This window comes from Muscardinus avellanarius (assembly GCF_963383645.1).
Source record: "Muscardinus avellanarius genome assembly, chromosome: 9".
NCBI classification, from domain to species: Eukaryota; Metazoa; Chordata; class Mammalia; order Rodentia; family Gliridae; genus Muscardinus; species Muscardinus avellanarius.
The window spans coordinates 11,121,232-11,136,862 of record NC_137795.1 but is presented as its reverse complement, the minus strand read 5'-3'; the positions used below and the strand labels follow the sequence as shown (position 1 = coordinate 11,136,862).

The window sequence follows — 15,631 nt, the reverse complement described above, 5'->3', positions numbered from 1 at the left end:
GATTAGGGTTATGGGGCAAGACATCTGAATCCAGACACAATAGATGCAGGGGACCCCATGTCCCCTCCCCTTCTTTCCTGATAACCTTTGGGTGCAGTGTGAGCTGCTTGGTGGAGACACCAGGACAGCTCTGCCTTGGGTTGGGACAAGCACGGCTGTAATGCTTTTGTTCTTTTACAGTGATCCTCTGCGGCACAGCTGTCTGGACAAAGCAAGCCAGGAGTGCAGCCATGTTTTCGGAGCAGGCCACCCAGAGGGCCCACACCCTGCTGTCCCCGCCGTCAGCCAACAACGCCACCTTTGCCCGGGTGCCCGTAGTGACTTACACCAACTCCTCACAGCCCTTCAGGCTGGGGGAGCGCAGCTTTAGCCGGCAGTACGCCCACATTTATGCCACCCGCCTCATTCAGATGAGACCCTTCCTGGTGAGCCGGGCCCAGCAGCACTGGGGTGAGTCTAGGGGCTGTTTCCCCCATTAGCCCAGGAGTTTTCTCTAATTTATCCCACTAACTAGTTACCTAGGGAAAACTAACCTCTTCCATCCCTAGTTTTTTTCTTAAGGTAATAATAACAAATAACCCATGCGTTATTAAATGAACTAAAGGTAACTAAATGTTACCTTTAGTTCAAAACTGGTCCAGGATGAGGGCTTTGTTCTGGTGATGGCCGGTGAATGTTTTGTTGGTAGGGAAACATTTTCCCTACCTTGAGTGCACATCTTTTAACCGCTTGCCCACACGTAGCCAGAGAGCCCCTCACAGCGTGGCAGGCCTGGCACCAGAGGCCACGACTGTGGAAGGCACACAGAGCCGTCTCCAGGCACTCTGTTCGCTGGCAGCAGCTTCCCCTGACCTGCGTGTGGTAGCCGTTGAGTCTTCTGTGCATCGGCTTTCTTGCGATGCCGCGTTGCCTTGGTCTCATGACTTGCATGAGTGGTTTTTCCACGTTTTCAAATGCATCTATTATATTTTAAACCGATGTCTTGCAGGCCTTGCCCTGCTCATGGTCTCTGGCACCAGGCTGAGATCCCTGGTTGCGTGTGGGAGGCCCTGGGGACTTTGGGAAGCCCTGCCCCTCAGGCCCATCCCATCCCACACTGAGACGCTGGATCAGTTACCAGTTTATTTAGGCAGGAGGGGAACACTGGGCCCAAAATCTCCTGCTAGATCAGCACGTTCACTGGGGATGTTTTCTGTTTTCTTGACCTCAGGCCCTTTACTTCTCTGTTCTGTGACAAGAGGCTCTTTCCTTCTGCGTTTTTCTTGCTTTCCAAATTTTAGCCCTAGGGGACAGCCTTCCAAGACCCCCACTTCTCAGGCCCAATATCAGCACCACCTTTAAGGGGCTTTTCAGCAAGTTCTTTCCCAGAGTCTGTCACTTCTGCTAACTGGGGTCCAGAATGCTGGCAACTGTCACATGAATGGAGGACTGGAGGCAGGTTGCCCAGGCCTGGTGGTGGGTACTAGCTTCACCCAGAACCCACACGGCCCGGGCCTCCTCTCTGAAGCTCAGCCTGCCTCCCAGAATCGCTCTCTCTGGGCTCACACGTTCCCAGAACATGCCAAGCCCTCCTGCTGTGGGCTCTTCCTTTGGCTGGCATGCCCTCACCCCATCTTCTCAGTCTTCCATTCTCAGCCAAAGTGGCCTGTCCTGTGGGAGGCCACCTGTGGTGATCTTGACCCATCAGGGCCTTAGCTGCATTTTCTGGACGGTTATGTGTGTATCGTCTCTCCCTCCTGGGAGAGCTCAGTGAGGGCAGGGGTTGGGCTGGCCTTTGTGTCTAGTTTCATAGCTGTACCAGTGTGTTGCCTGGGGGAAGTGTATCCTACCCCAGCTAATGAAAATGTCTCCACCCAGCGTTCAAGGGCATACATTTATAAGTTTGGAATCCCCCGCCCACCCCGCGGGGCGATGATAAACACTTTTGGCGTGCTGTCGGGGTTGGCTTAGTTGAATGTACAGTGCTTAGAAGGGGCTGCCTGGCACAGGTCAGAGCATGTATTGGTCTGTATTCTGTTACTGTAACAAAATATCTGAGATGAGTACCTAAGGCAGAAAAGAAGTTTAGCTCCTAGCATCCCCTCTGCTCTGTTGAGGACCTCGTGGAAAACAGGAGCACGTTGAGAGGGGGAGATCACATCACTAAGCAGGAAGCTGGAGAGTGACTGAGGGGTAGGCTCGCTCCTAGCCGCTCTCTAGTAAGAGCTCAGAGCCAGGCATGGTGGTGCACACCTGCAATCCCACTACGCAGGAGGCTGAAATAGGATTGCAGGTCCCTGTTTCAAAATAAAATAGGAGGCGGAGACAGGAGGATCACGCAGGTTCAAAGCCAGCCTGGCTGGCTTAAGAGACCCTGTTTCCAAATAAAATATTAAAAAAAAAAATAGGTCTGGGGGTGTAGCCTGGAGGTAGAAGGGTTCTACCAAAAAATAAAATAAAATAGGGCTGGGGTCTAGCTTGATGGTAGAATGCCCTGGCTTCAATCTCCAGTACAATTAAGAAAAGAGGAGGAGGAGAAAAGAGGCCAGGGATCGGGGAGAGCTCCCCAGTCCCTCCTCAGGCAGCTACAGTGGGAGGAGGCCCTCTCGCTGGGTCCCACCTCATGAAGGCCTGTCTGCCCCTCACATTGTCACCCTGGGGACCAGGCCTCCAGTACGTGGGCCTCAGCCGGACAAACCACATTCAGACTTCAGCAGACAGAGTGCCACAGGTGGGACCTGGAACGCGTCGTTTCTGTTGGTTGGGGTCTGGCATTTCTATGAGGATCCCCACACACACATCATTTCGAATTCCTGCCTCCATCTGAGGAGCACTCCTCCAGGGCAGGAGGCGCGGGCTGTTCCGGGCCGCTGCGCCGAGGGCTGGCCTGGCCCTCCACCTCACTGGGTCTTCTTCCAGTGTGGGGTCTGATCTGATGGAGCCACGGCCTTTGGGGACTTGAGTTCCTTCCTCCTGCCCACGCTGGCTCCCTCCACCTTTCCTCCTGAGCACAGGGAACAAGTCCTACATGTCCTGGTTGGCCTGAGGCTCCGGGGTGCCCGGGTGAACAGGGCTGCCTGCCTCCACAGGGAAGGGAATGGGAAGTCTCAATTTGGGGTCTGTTTTAAGAAGATGAAGCATTCCGTGGGAGCAAGCAGAAGAAGCCGAATTCTGAAAGGAAATTATACATCTGTAGGCAGGGCTCTGTTGGGACATAACATCTCTCTCTCTCTGGATAAGTATTATAATTTAGGCATAACGCTCTGTATTAGTTTCCTGCGGCTGTTGTAATAAAACATAAACTGGGTCAACAGACACTTATGCCAGAAGCCTGGAATCCAGGCATCGGCAGGGCTGTGCCTTGCAGAGGCTCTAGGAAAGATCCCTCCAGCTTTTTCCTGCTTCTGTTGGCTCCAGGTGTCCTGGGCTCAAGGCTGCAGCCCTCCAGTCTCTGCTCTGTCCTCGCACAGCCTGGACATCTGTCCCTGTCTGCTTCTGCCTCTCACACTTGGCCTCCAGGGCCCCATCACAGCAGAGCCCCTCAGCCCCTGTGGCTGACCTCCTCGTTGTGAGGGGCCCAGGCGTCTTCCACTTGATGTGTTCCCTCCTGGCAAAGGCCGGGCCCCCAGGGCGCCGCCACCCGGAGAGGCCTTTGCTAGCGCCCCCTGGTGGAGGGTGGGCGGGCCTCCGTGCACTTGGTCAGAGGTGGCGGGCTGGTCCCTGAGTCTGTCCCTTTGTGCCCAGGCAGTGGCGTCGGGGTGAAGAAGCTGTGTGAGCTGCAGCCCGGGGAGAAGAGCTGTGTGGTGGGCACGCTGTTCAAGTCCATGCCTCTGCAGCCGTCCATCCTGCGGGAGATCAGCGAGGAGGTGAGCCGTGACCTGGGGTGCTGACGCGCCACCTTCCGAGGCCCTACCCCCAGGGCGGGGGCCGCAGCGCTGCTCATAACATGGAAGCCCCAGTGACCTCGGCCCCAAAGCAACTTCCTCCTCTCTGCTTCCAGCACAACCTGCTCCCCCAGCCTCTGCGCAGCAAATACATCCACCCCGACGATGAGCTGGTCTTGGAAGATGAATTGCAGCGCATCAAACTGAAAGGCACCATTGACGTGTCCAAGTTGGTCACAGGTGGGAGCCCTGCGCGTGGGTGCTGGGTACGGGGAGGAGGTGGGGGCCCAGCAAGGCGTGGGTGCCCTGTGGCAGGCATTGGGGTGGAGTGAGCTTGGAGTCCAGCGGTAGGCTGACATTAGTGGGAGGCCCGGCTGGGAGATGAGTCTGCCTGCTCCACCCGGAGGCAGTGGCCCCAGGGAAGCAGGCCTCAGCCCCCGAGTCCTGAAGAAACGTGACGCGTGTACAGAGGGGGTGGGCAGTTGTGCCTGGTGGGTGACTAGAGGGGGGGCCCCAGCTGCCCCTCGGGGCCTGACCCGCCGCTCCTAGGAACCGTCCTGGCGGTGCTTGGCTCTGTGAGAGACGATGGGAAGTTTCTGGTGGAGGACCACTGCTTCGCTGACCTTGCTCCCCAGAAGCCCGCGCCCCCTCTCGACAAAGACAGGTGAGGACCCTGCCAGGGCCCTGTCCCGTGCCGCCCAGGGAGGCTGCCTCCTTCCCGGGCATCCTGAGGACTCCACCCTCTCTGCAGGTTTGTGCTGCTGGTGGCGGGGCTGGGCCTGGGCGGAGGCGGTGGCGAGAGCCTGCTGGGCACCCAGCTGCTGGTGGACGTGGTGACGGGGCAGCTGGGGGACGAGGGGGAGCAGTGCAGCGCCGCGCACGTCTCCCGAGTCATCCTGGCCGGCAACCTCCTCAGCCACAGCACCCAGAGCAGAGACTCCATCAACAAGGTGCGGAGCCCGCCCCACTGCTGCGGCGGGACCCGTGCACCGGGTCCTTCCCACTGACCCACTTATACAGCGTGGGATTGGAGGGAGTGCAGGGGCCGTGGGACAGCCCCGTCTCCCCGCCGGTGGGCTTTGCTCGTCCTCAGGGCTGAGGACCAGGGCAGCTCTGGGGTCCCTGTGACTTGGGGCCTGTTGGCTTCTACTCCCAGGCCAAGTACCTCACCAAGAAGACCCAGGCAGCCAGCGTGGAGGCGGTCAAGATGCTGGACGAGATCCTCCTGCAGCTGAGTGTGAGCAGTGGGAGCTGCCGGGTGAGAGGGGGAGGTGGGGACCCCTCAGCACCTGCAGGCTCCCCCTGCCCTGTGCCCTCCAGGCCTCGGTGCCCGTGGACGTGATGCCAGGTGAATTCGACCCGACCAACTACACGCTCCCCCAGCAGCCCCTGCACCCCTGCATGTTTCCCCTGGCCACCGCCTACTCCACACTGCAGCTGGTGACCAACCCCTACCAGGCCACCATCGATGGCGTCAGGTAGCCAGCGTGGCGCAGCGCGCAGGGGAGAGGGCTGGGCGGGGCGGCCTCCACCTTCCCTGCAGGGTGGGCGGCGCCCTCACACAGGTATGGCAGGGGCCTGGCGTTGCGGGTAGAGCCACTCCAGGCCAAGGGTCAGCAGAGCCTTGCCCTGCAGGTTCCTGGGCACATCGGGACAGAACGTGAGTGACATCTTCCGGTATAGCAGCATGGAGGACCATCTGGAGATCCTGGAGTGGACTCTGCGGGTCCGTCACATCAGCCCCACAGCTCCTGACACCCTAGGTAATGGCAGTGGGACCCAGAGGCCAGGACTCGCAGCCTTAGCCAGGCCTGCCCGAGGAAACACCCGTTCTAGGAGCTGTTCAGAAAGGTTAATTCTGTCTCTGCCCAAGGCTTGCTCAGGGCTGAAGACCTTGGGACTGTAGGAGAAGTCTGGCTGAGCATGGCATGGCCCCCAGTTCCCACCCTGAGGGGTGGCGGGGCCCTGACCTCCCTTAGGTCATATGGTAATGGAGCACCCTGTTACAGTCAGGCCTGCTGCGGATGCGGACATAGTGGGAAAGGAGAGGGTACTGCTGTGCACCCGTGCAGGTGCCCAGCCCTGGCATCCTCTTGCAGGTTGCTACCCCTTCTACAAGACTGATCCGTTCATTTTCCTGGAGTGCCCTCATGTCTATTTTTGTGGCAATGCCCCCAGTTTTGGCTCTAAAATCATCCGAGGTAAGTTGTTTTGGGGACCAGCCCTGAGCTCTGAGCAGTTTGCTCTCCCCGGGTCCAGGGCCCTGTGGCTGAGATGGACTGGAGGCCGCCCCATGGCCAAGCTGACTGGGTGGGGGCAGAGGTGGCTCTGAGCTGCCCCGCTGTGGCTCTGCGGGCTTCGCTGCGAGGCCAGCCTTGTCCGGAGCCTAAGGTGGCCCCACCTGGCTTTTGGTAGGCCCTGAGGACCAGATGGTGCTGCTGGTGACTGTTCCTGACTTCAGTGCCACACAGACCGCCTGCCTGGTGAACCTGCGCAGCCTGGCCTGCCAGCCCATCAGCTTTGCGGGTTTCGGAGCAGAGGATGATGACCTAGGAGGCCTGGGGCTGGGCCCCTGACCCAGGCAGCTCCACCTAGGCCATGTGCCCCTGTCACCAGAGCCTTGTAAATAAAGCATTTGTGTGTGCTGGTCTGAGCCTTGCACTCTGAGGCATGCTTGGGAGGGCCGCCCCCTCCCGAGCCCAAGCCGGCCACCACAGCAGCATCAGTGCCATGAGCTTACTTTATTGCTGTGACCCTGGCTCCCTGCCTGCCCCTCCCAGAGGCGGGCGAGTGATGCAGGAGCCTCTGCAGACTGGCTCTTGAGTCCTGGCGGCCTCTGGCCCTGTGGAGCCCACCCCAGGCCTCCTGTGTGCTGGTGGCTGTATTTGGACGCAGGCGTCAGACATGCTGCTGAGCTTGGGCTGGCCAGGGTGGCCGTGGGATGCTGGCCTCAGAAGTCCCCAAAGTTCACTGTGTAGGTCTCTACTGTTGTGAAGGGGAACGTGAGGCCAGTGGCCAGCTCCTCGTCTTCCTCCTCTTCCTTCTCCTCCTCCTCCTCCTCCTCGGGCTCCAGTTCAGTCTCATACTCTGTCCCAAGCTCTGTCACCACCTCTGTGTAGGTCTCTGTCTCTGTCTCCTCCCAGGCCATGGTGGTTGGGGGTAGGAAGGCCCAGGGTGCCCGGGTGGCGCCCGGGGTGGGGACCGCAGTGGGGCTGGGGGCGGGGGTGGGGGTGGCGGCAGGGCTCTCAGTGGCGTTCAGGCGCCGCAGTCGCTGCTGTTCTCGCATCCGCAGCCGGTACCGCAGGCGGCGCTGCTGCAGGCGCCGCTGGTGGGGAGTCATGGGGCGCGAGGGGTCCACGCGCAGGATGGGCCGGTTCCCGTTCATGGCTAGGATCTCCCGGATGCGCTTCCAGTTGGAGCGCGCCAGGATGAAGTTGCACTGGGTGGCTCCGATGTCATAGTCCACGTTGCAAGTCTTGGCGCTGGAGGTGTAGCCCTCTGCGTGGGCCGTCACACGGTACTCACCCGGGTTCAGGATGCGCCAGTAGTCCCCACCGCTGGCTGCAGAGGAAGACAAGTCCCGCTGGCCCGAGCCCTGGCCCAGGCTCCACCCTCCCTCTGGCAGGCCCGGCCTTCCTTGCTAAGACCACACAGATCTGGCCCCCTTCGGCATCTCTTGGGAGAGCAGGAGGCTAGCCTGGCCTGGGGAAGGCGGGCGAAGGTGTGCTCACAGCACCTGTCTTAACACCATGGTTGATGCCGCTCACGGAGATGGTGGCGTTGGCAATGGGGACGCCCTGCTCATCGGTCACCACGCCCTTGATGCCGCGGTGCACCTGCAGGATGGAGGGGAGGCTGGGACCACGTGGAGCCCCCGCCCCCGCCCAGCGCCCCGTCCCGCTGCGCCCGTCCCTGCGCACAGCACGGGTCACCCACCTGTTCCATGAAGGTGAGCAGCGCCTCCTTGTTATTCTCCCACTCGCGGGGCAGCTCACTCTCGTGGGGGAACTTGTCGCAGCCCAGGTAGATGGAGAGCTCCAGGCAGTTGGTGTGGAGGTAACTGAAGTCATTGATAGCTGGGAAGGTACAAGCAGGCCCACGGTCACCCCCTCCCCGGCCGCGTGCCCCCCGCAGCCCCTCCCAGGCTGACTCACTCCCCGACCGGGGATTCCACTTGGCTCCGTTGACGATGCCCATGCCGCTGGTGTAGTCCTGGGCCTGGCAGCCTCCCCGGTAAGGCTCAGTCAGGGTGAGGTGGGCGGAGGCAAAGGAGATGGCCAGCCAGCGGAAGATGGCGTGGTCCGGGGTCTCCTGGGCTTCAGACACCTCCTCGTCGTCCTCTCCGCGGGCAGCTGCCATGGCTGCAGCCAGTAGCTGCTCCTGGCTGGGTGTGCGGGCCATGTCGTAGGGGTAGGACACAAGCCGCTCACCACCGTTCAGATTTGCTCCCAGTACAAAGGGGTTCTTCTCCATCCAGGCAATGATGGCCCGGACCTCTGTGGACACCTAGGGGCCCCGCACGGGAGGACAACATTCAACGATGCCTCCGTCCTCCCTAGAGGACCACACACCCCCATCCTACCCACGTGCCTGTCTTTCCCACCCCGGAGCTGCTGGGCTCCTCACCGTGGCGTCTGGGGACAGGTAGCGTTCAGGGATGGGCAGGTTATTGTTGGGGACCCGGTAGGGGACCCATTTTCTCTCCTCAGCTCCCCAGAGCACAGAGTTGAGATCCGGAAAGTCCTCAAAGATGTCAAAGCCTTCCTCGGTCCACAGCCCCAGTGCCCAGTTCCCGAACTCCGAGCCCTGGGAGGGGTGGACAGGGTTGGCTGTGACCTCTTGGGCTGCCCCCAGGCCCCGCCCTGGCCAGCCACACCCCCTCACCGTCTGCGCCGCCACCTCGTAGCCGTCGGGGTTCAGCGAGGGTACCAGGTGGATGCGTGTGTCGTGCACCAGGCTGCGCACGCGCGGGTTCCCGTCGCGGTACTCACGGCACAGGTACTGCATGAGCAGCAGCAGCAGCTCCCGGCCCAGCACCTCATTGCCATGGATCCCAGCCGTATAGCGGAACTCGGGCTCCCCTGCAAGGGCAGGAGCCACAGCAAGCACTCAGCCTCCTGAGGCCAGGCCGTCTGAGGAAGGACCCAGACCCAGCTCATACCCACGGTGCTGGGCAGCTGAGGCTGACAGTGCTCAGCAAGACAGGATCCCCAGCCGGGCGTGGTGGGCACGCTTGTAATCCCAGCATTTGAGAGGCTGAGTCAGGAGGATGGCGATTTGCGGGCAGCCTCAGCTACTTAGGCCCTTTGCAACTCAGTGAGACCTTGTTTTCATAATAAAGAATAAAAAATAGGGCTGGGGTTGTAGCTCGCAGGTAGAATGCCCCTGGGTTCTATCCCCAATAACGGGAAAAAAAAAAAAAAAGACAGGACCCCCAGAGCAAGCAGGGGGTGGAGAGCTCCACCTGTCAACCACATAGCCCCAGCAACGCTAGGCAGAGGGGAAGCTGAGCCCTGTCTGGCACACCACAGGGCAGCCCCTCAGCCCTCACCCAGCTCATGTTCTCCGGGGTTATCTGAAATCTCCATGGCGTAGATCTTGAGCCCCTGCGAGCTCTTGCCCAGGCTGTACGTGCGGGTGATGGTGGGGCACTCCTCGTTCACCACCTTCATCAGCTGGCGGAGAAAGCAACACTCTGCTGACCATATCGCTCTCCCCTGTCTGTTCTATAGGAAGGAGGTGACCTGGTCCCCAGAGGAGGTCCCCAAGTCCCAGCCTCCTTCCTAGGGCGAGGGACAGCCAACATCCCTTTGAGAGAGTCTGTGCCTAAAACTGCAGGGCTGGGTCAGGCACCAGCGCCGTCACCCTTGCGCAGGTCCGCCCTGGCCTGCGTGCTGGCTGCTGACCTGGCGCATGTCCTTGTAGCTGTGGTGCCGGAAGTCCAGGGCATCCGTGGCCACAACTTCATTTTGCGCGTAGTAGCTGTGGATGGCTGCGGAGGGATGGGCAGGCGGGACCCTGAGGTTCGCCTACTGCCAGGCCTCCCTGGCCACCCCAGCCACCTGAACCCTAGGCGGCCCCTCTGTACTCACGGGTCACGGGGCAGCCCAGCACCTCCAGGCGCATGCACAGGCTGCCGTTCCAGGTGAGCGGGTAGACACGGATGAAGCGGGCCACCACCGGCTCCGGGAGCTCACTCAGCACGGGCGTGTCCTTGTCCACATTCCCGTGGAAGGTCTGGGGGGACAGGTCTCAGAACAGCACCCCCACCCCCTCCAAGAGCCCACCCTGGCCCACGTTACAGTAGCGAGGCGGAAGACCCAAGCGCCCACCATTTCCTCGTAGCCGTTGGTATACATCATCCACGTCTGGCTGTCGTTGCTGAAGCCCACGAAGAAGGAGGTGACAAAGTCATCACTGTGGAGCAGATGTGGTCAGGGCCAGGCTGCCGCCCTGCCCCAGGGGGCCTGAGCCCGTCTGAGCCAGCAGGGCTGTGCAGCGCGACCCAGGGATCAGGAACCGGGTCCTGGGCCCTCCCGGGGAGTGGCTTGTCTCTGCCCTGTGCCTGTGCTCATCTGAACCCAGGGAAAACTGGCCACAGCTGAGGTGCAACGTCAGCCCCTCATGGATCTCTCTGGCTTTTTTTTGGTGGTACTGGGGTTCCTGGAAACCCTTCTACCTTTGGGCTACACTCCCAGACCTATTTTTATATTTTTATTTGGAAACAGGGTCTCTTAAGCCAGCGCGGCTGGCTTCGAACCTGCGCGATCCTCCTGTCTCTGCCTCCCAAGTGCAGGGATTACAAGCGTGCGCCACCACGCCCGGCTCTCTGGCTTTTCTGAGCCAGCCCAAGGGTCAACTAGAATGTCCCTAGTGGGCCTCAGAGGCCCTCCAACCACCCAAGAGCACGGCCACCTACTTACTGGATGCTAGAGTCCCGGCCCTGGGTGATGACCCCCGTGAACCGGGTAGTCCTTCTTGTGTCCACCTCGATCCACTGCGTCTGCGAGTCGTCCTCGGCACACCATGCGCCATCGTAGTAGTCGTCCTCGTTGGCACCAGCCTGTTGGGGGCAGTGGGTGGTGAGCAGGGGTGGGCGGGCCTCTTGCCCACTGGGGATGGGCCTTCCGCTCGCCCACCTGCATGTTGAGCCGGCCACGCTGTGCACCCAGGCCGTGGCGCAGCATGGAGGAGGCACGGATCTGGTTGTCCTCGATTCGGTGCGACTCCATCCCGATGGGAGGACACTCTGAGGACAGGGACCCGAGGCTGGTGGCTGGCGGGTCTGGCCCTCTCTCCACCAACCCAGAGCCAAGGGCCTGTAGCCCACACCCTCCCACCAGGGCGCCGGGTGGAGGGCAGCTGTGGCGGCCTGTAGCTGTAATTCCCCTGTGAATGTGCCAGGAGCACGGCTCTCAGGAGCCCAGTGTGGACCCCAGGCCAAGCGCCCCACGCCTGCCAGCCCCACTCACTGATCTTCTCCACTGGAGCCCACTCCTCCTCCAGCTCCTCGCCCTTCCGGGGCCCTGTAGACAGGAAGAGAGAGGGTAGAGCCGAGGCCACGGCAGCGGGCCCAGATGCTGCCCCATGGGGATGGCTACACACCTTTGTGGCCCTTGCCCTTGTCCACAGCCCACTTGTCCTCTGTCTCCTCCTTGGGGCTGACGCCCTCCTTTTTGGGTTTCTCTGGAGGACGCAAAGTACAGGAGATCTGTCAGCCCAGCCCTGGGCTTTGGGGGCATGGGTGGTCAGGGTGACCACATGGGTGGTCAGGCCCAGCTGGGGCACATGTGGGGGCCCTGGCGTGGCCTGATGTGGGCACTGCCCCGTAACCACTCACTCAGCTCCTCCTTCTCTTCATCCGTCTCCTTCTCAAAGTCAGGCTTCTGTGGCGGAGGAGGTAGGAAGTAATAGTCCACTGTGGGGAGGGAGAGCGGGGCTGAGGCAGCCCTGACTCTGCTCCAGGGCCTGCTCCTAGTTCACAGGAGCTCACGAGAGGGAGGCGGGGAGCTGGGCACTAGGAAGAAGGGGGAGGGTCCTCTCGTGGGGGAGGGACATCAGGTGAGACAGTTAGACCCGGCTGAGGTCCCCAGCCCAGCCCCAGGGCAGTGTGGCCAGAGGAGTGGAGGCTGTGCAGAGTGGCCGGAGGGCAGGTGTCTCTGTGGCCGGGAGGACTGGGGGAGCCAGGGATTGGAGGGGCTGGTGAGAACTGAAGTTAGGGCAACGCTAAAGACCAGGAGAGGGATGTGGGGTGCCTTGGGGGCTGGGGACGATGAGCCGGAGCAAGGTGGCTCAGCATGGGATGGGTGGCAGGGACCTATCAGGAAGAACCCTGAGGTACAGACAGGGAGGGCTGGGCCCTAGGGATGCTCTGTGGGGCAAGAGCGAAGTCAGGAGCCCGGAGAGCAGGCAGGGAGGCCTGGAGTCCTGCCACGCTCCTGGCCCCACGTGTCCGCTCCCCCACAGCCCCTGGACTCTGGGGCACTGTCTACTCACTGTCGTCGTAGGTGGGAATCACGTAGCCCTCCCCGTAGTCGGGGGGCAGCTGGGGCTTCAGAGGTGGCTCTGTGGAGGTGCAGGGGGGAGTATGGGCCAGAGCCCGGCCCTGTGCCTGTCCCCTCTGCCCACCGCCCCACCCCATCCTACCCTGGCTCTCCTTCCTCTCCTCTGGCTCCTCAGCCTTCTCCTTTGGGCGCTCCGGCCAGTGCCTCCTCCTGCTGGGTGGCGGCTTGGGCTGCTTCTGGCGCCGGATGTACTCAACTGGGGAGGGAGGCAGGCTCTGAGAAGCCCCCCTAAAGCCCGGGCCCAGGCCAGGGCACACCCCTCGGGGCAGGGCTACTCACAGTCCTCGTAGTCCTCCCGCTCTATCTGGTCATTGTAGTCCAGTGTGGGCATTTCTGTCTTCTCTTCCACCTCTGAGGGAAGACACCAGTGGCCACCTGAAACTACCCAGCCCCGCTCTGGGGAACCCCTCGGTCCAGCAAGCCGGGGCGCTGGCCAGCAAGGGCCAAGAGGACGATGGCCACTCACCTAGCTGGTGCTCCCGGGCCTCCACGTGGGTCTCCTCTCTTTGGCCCTGCCAGGTATTTGGGAAGGTGCCCCCTGCAACACGAAAGCCCCAGAAGCAGGTGGATGGGGGGCCACAGCCACCACAGACCCGGGGAACATCTCGAGGCCACAGCTCCCTCCAAGAAGGCCTGGAGCCAGAGCTGGGCGGCCATCCAGGGAGCCCCGCCGCAGAGCAGACACAGCGGAGGGGCAGGAGGTGATCTGCAAGCTCAGAGACCAGGAGGAGAGGTCCCCACACCCTTCTGCCAAACCCTCTCCATCCCCAGGAGAGGCTGCGGCTCTGATCAAATCACAAGTTCATGACAAAAAACAAGACCTCCAATTCCACCTTGTCCATAGGAAACGGGGCCCCAGGGACCCACCCTCACCCCTCCAGTGGAGGTCGGAGCCCAGTAACCCCAGGGGCGTCTGCTACGAACCTCCCTCCTGGGACGGCTCCTGGGGGCCAGGGTTGGGGGGCGGGGACAGAGGCCACTCCGGAGTTTCCAAGGGGACTGGTGTGGAAAGCCTCTTCCCTGCTTGCGGCTTCTTGGTGGCCTTGGGTGGCTTTTCCTTGGGCTTCTTGGTAGCTTTAGGTGGCTTCTCTTTGGGCTTCTTGGTGGCTTTGGGTGGCTTCTCCTTGGGCTTTTTGGTGGCTTTGGGTGGCTTCTCCTTGGGCTTCTTGGGTGGCCTGGGAGACCCCTCCAGAGGCTTCTTGGTAGCTTTGGGACCTTTGTCCTTCTTTCCTTTTTTCCCTTTGTCTTTGGCCTTTTCCGGAGGTGCTGTCCAACATAAAAATTTAGGTCAAATTAACCGAGCAACTCTGTCCCTGTGTAGCGCCTCTGATGCCTGTAACCCGGGTCTGTCTCTTGTCTATCCTCAGTGCAGCCTGGGAAACCAAGAAGTTAAGCACTGTGGCCGGGCTAGGCTCTGAGCCCCGGCTTTCTAACCATCAGCACATCTCAGCTTCTCTACAGCCTAAGCGGGCGACCCTCAGTTTCCCGGGAGAGGTCGCCACCTGCCAAAGCCTCAACAGGGCACCCTAACAATCTACTCCTTCACCAGATATCCACTCACCAGTCATGGGAAACCATTCTGTGCTGGACATGGGAGGAAAGAGAGAGAAGTGACTATGACCTCCAGGTCTGAAGGAGCAACACTTTTCTCTGGAAACTGTCATATGAATGAAAGGCCATGGGCCAGGACCTCCCTGCAGGGGCAAGAAAAGCTTCCAAGAGCCGGGCGTGGTGGCGCACGCTTGTAATCCCCGCGCTTGGGAGGCTGAGACAGGAGGATCACACAGGTTCGAAGCCAGCCTCAGCTACTTAGTGAGGCTCTCAGCAACTTAGTGAGACCCTGTTTCCAAATAAAATATAAAAAAGATCTGGGAGCACAGCCCGGAGGTAGAAAGCCTCTGGGTTCCATCCCCAGTACCACCAAAAAAAAAGAAAAAAGAAAAAGAAAAGCTTCCAAGAAAGGAGACATTTGATGGATCATAACGCCCCAAAAGGAAGAAAAAGTAAGGGTTCTGGGGTGGGTTGAAAGCCAGATCTGGGGGGGGGGGTCCTCAGAAACCACCCAGAGGACAGAGGGACAGACCAGGAGCCTCTAGCTGCTGACTCGTCTCAAAGTCTGGGAGCAGGCACCCAGGTAGTACCCCTCCCGGGACCCCAGCAGGAGTTGGAAATACAGGAGTTGGGCTGAAATACAGGAACGTTACAAAACACACCCAGGAGAAGAAAGACAGCTCCAGCAACATGGCAGAGACCTGGACGATTAGCCGGGGCTGCAGGAGTCAGGAAGGTGTTGGGTAGAGCCAGAGATGACCTGCAGCGGGGACTGCAGAGGGCTGCAGGGTCTGCTGACCTCAGGAATGGGAATGCGCCTGAGACTTTCCTGAGAGATTCCAAGATCTTGTGCCACACTCTAGGGGGCCATGATAAACAGCTAAGATTTACAGGCAACCTGTTGCGTAAGAGGCCGTGGTTGCAGGCCTTGGCGATGTATCACCTCCTGTGATGCTCATCACCAGGGTCGCCCGACGCCCACTTCCACCCGAAAGTGCCATGGGCCGGGAGTCTTGCAAACTCTCCCGCTCCCCACCCCACCCTGTGTGCTCCTGAATTAAGAGTAAGGAGTGGGGGTGGGGGCTGAGGCTTGCCATAAACAGGCCCTGGACCTGTCAGGACGGGCGGCAGGGTGTGAGTCTCTGTGGCCCAAGCCTAGGCACTCTAGGGTCCTGGAGGTGAGCCTAGAACAACTACCTCGTTCAACACCCCCAAAGCCACCCACGCTGCCACGGGCTGCTGGCTGTGCCCTCCCGGTGCTCTGGCCAGCGCTGCCCTTGCCTGGCAGGGTGGCCGGCCAGGCGCGGTTGCTCTGGAACCGGTCCTCACCGTGGGCAGCCTGGAGACCGGCCAGGCCGTCCCATCCCCTCCGCCGCGACCCAGACTCACCTTCTGCGCCTGCCCGGGGCTTGCCCCCCGCCTGGGCTTTGCGGGCACGCTGGGTGGGCTCAGGGGGCGGCGGGGCCTCCACGTCGTCCTCACGGGGCTCGGGCTCCAACTCCGAAAGGAAGCCTTCGAGGAACTCCTCGATCTCGTCGTCGGTCAGCACCGTCTGGGGGCACCCCCCAGGGCACAGCGCCAGCAGTGCCAGGAGGCAGCAGAGCCAGGGCGCGGTGCGCACGGCCATGGCTCCGGGAAGGGCGCGGGGGGCAG

The 15,631-nt window shown here is 61.1% G+C and overlaps 2 protein-coding genes across 2 annotated transcripts; one reads left to right on the top strand and one right to left on the bottom strand.

The window, feature by feature from the left end:
• Positions 1–230: 230 nt before the first annotated feature.
• On the top strand, positions 231–6,439 carry POLD2 (DNA polymerase delta 2, accessory subunit; the record flags this gene model as incomplete). The annotated part of the gene is made up of 10 exons (XM_080701668.1): positions 231–450; positions 3,724–3,845; positions 3,980–4,103; positions 4,413–4,527; positions 4,615–4,813; positions 5,020–5,100; positions 5,184–5,341; positions 5,499–5,626; positions 5,963–6,064; positions 6,279–6,439. 10 exons carry the CDS (start codon positions 231–233, stop codon positions 6,437–6,439), a joined length of 1,410 nt encoding a protein of 469 aa, XP_080557794.1.
• A 374-nt stretch (positions 6,440–6,813) lies between these two features.
• On the bottom strand, positions 6,814–15,605 carry AEBP1 (AE binding protein 1; the record flags this gene model as incomplete). The annotated part of the gene is made up of 21 exons (XM_080701593.1): positions 6,814–7,424; positions 7,600–7,699; positions 7,800–7,939; positions 8,018–8,369; positions 8,490–8,669; positions 8,748–8,944; positions 9,415–9,538; positions 9,770–9,855; positions 9,956–10,100; positions 10,196–10,280; positions 10,787–10,926; positions 11,003–11,112; positions 11,336–11,389; positions 11,469–11,549; positions 11,704–11,781; positions 12,360–12,428; positions 12,510–12,623; positions 12,707–12,778; positions 12,894–12,965; positions 13,352–13,693; positions 15,368–15,605. The coding sequence occupies 21 exons, from the start codon at positions 15,603–15,605 to the stop codon at positions 6,814–6,816; spliced, it is 3,390 nt and encodes a 1,129-aa protein (XP_080557719.1).
• Between the last annotated feature and the right edge of the window lie 26 nt (positions 15,606–15,631).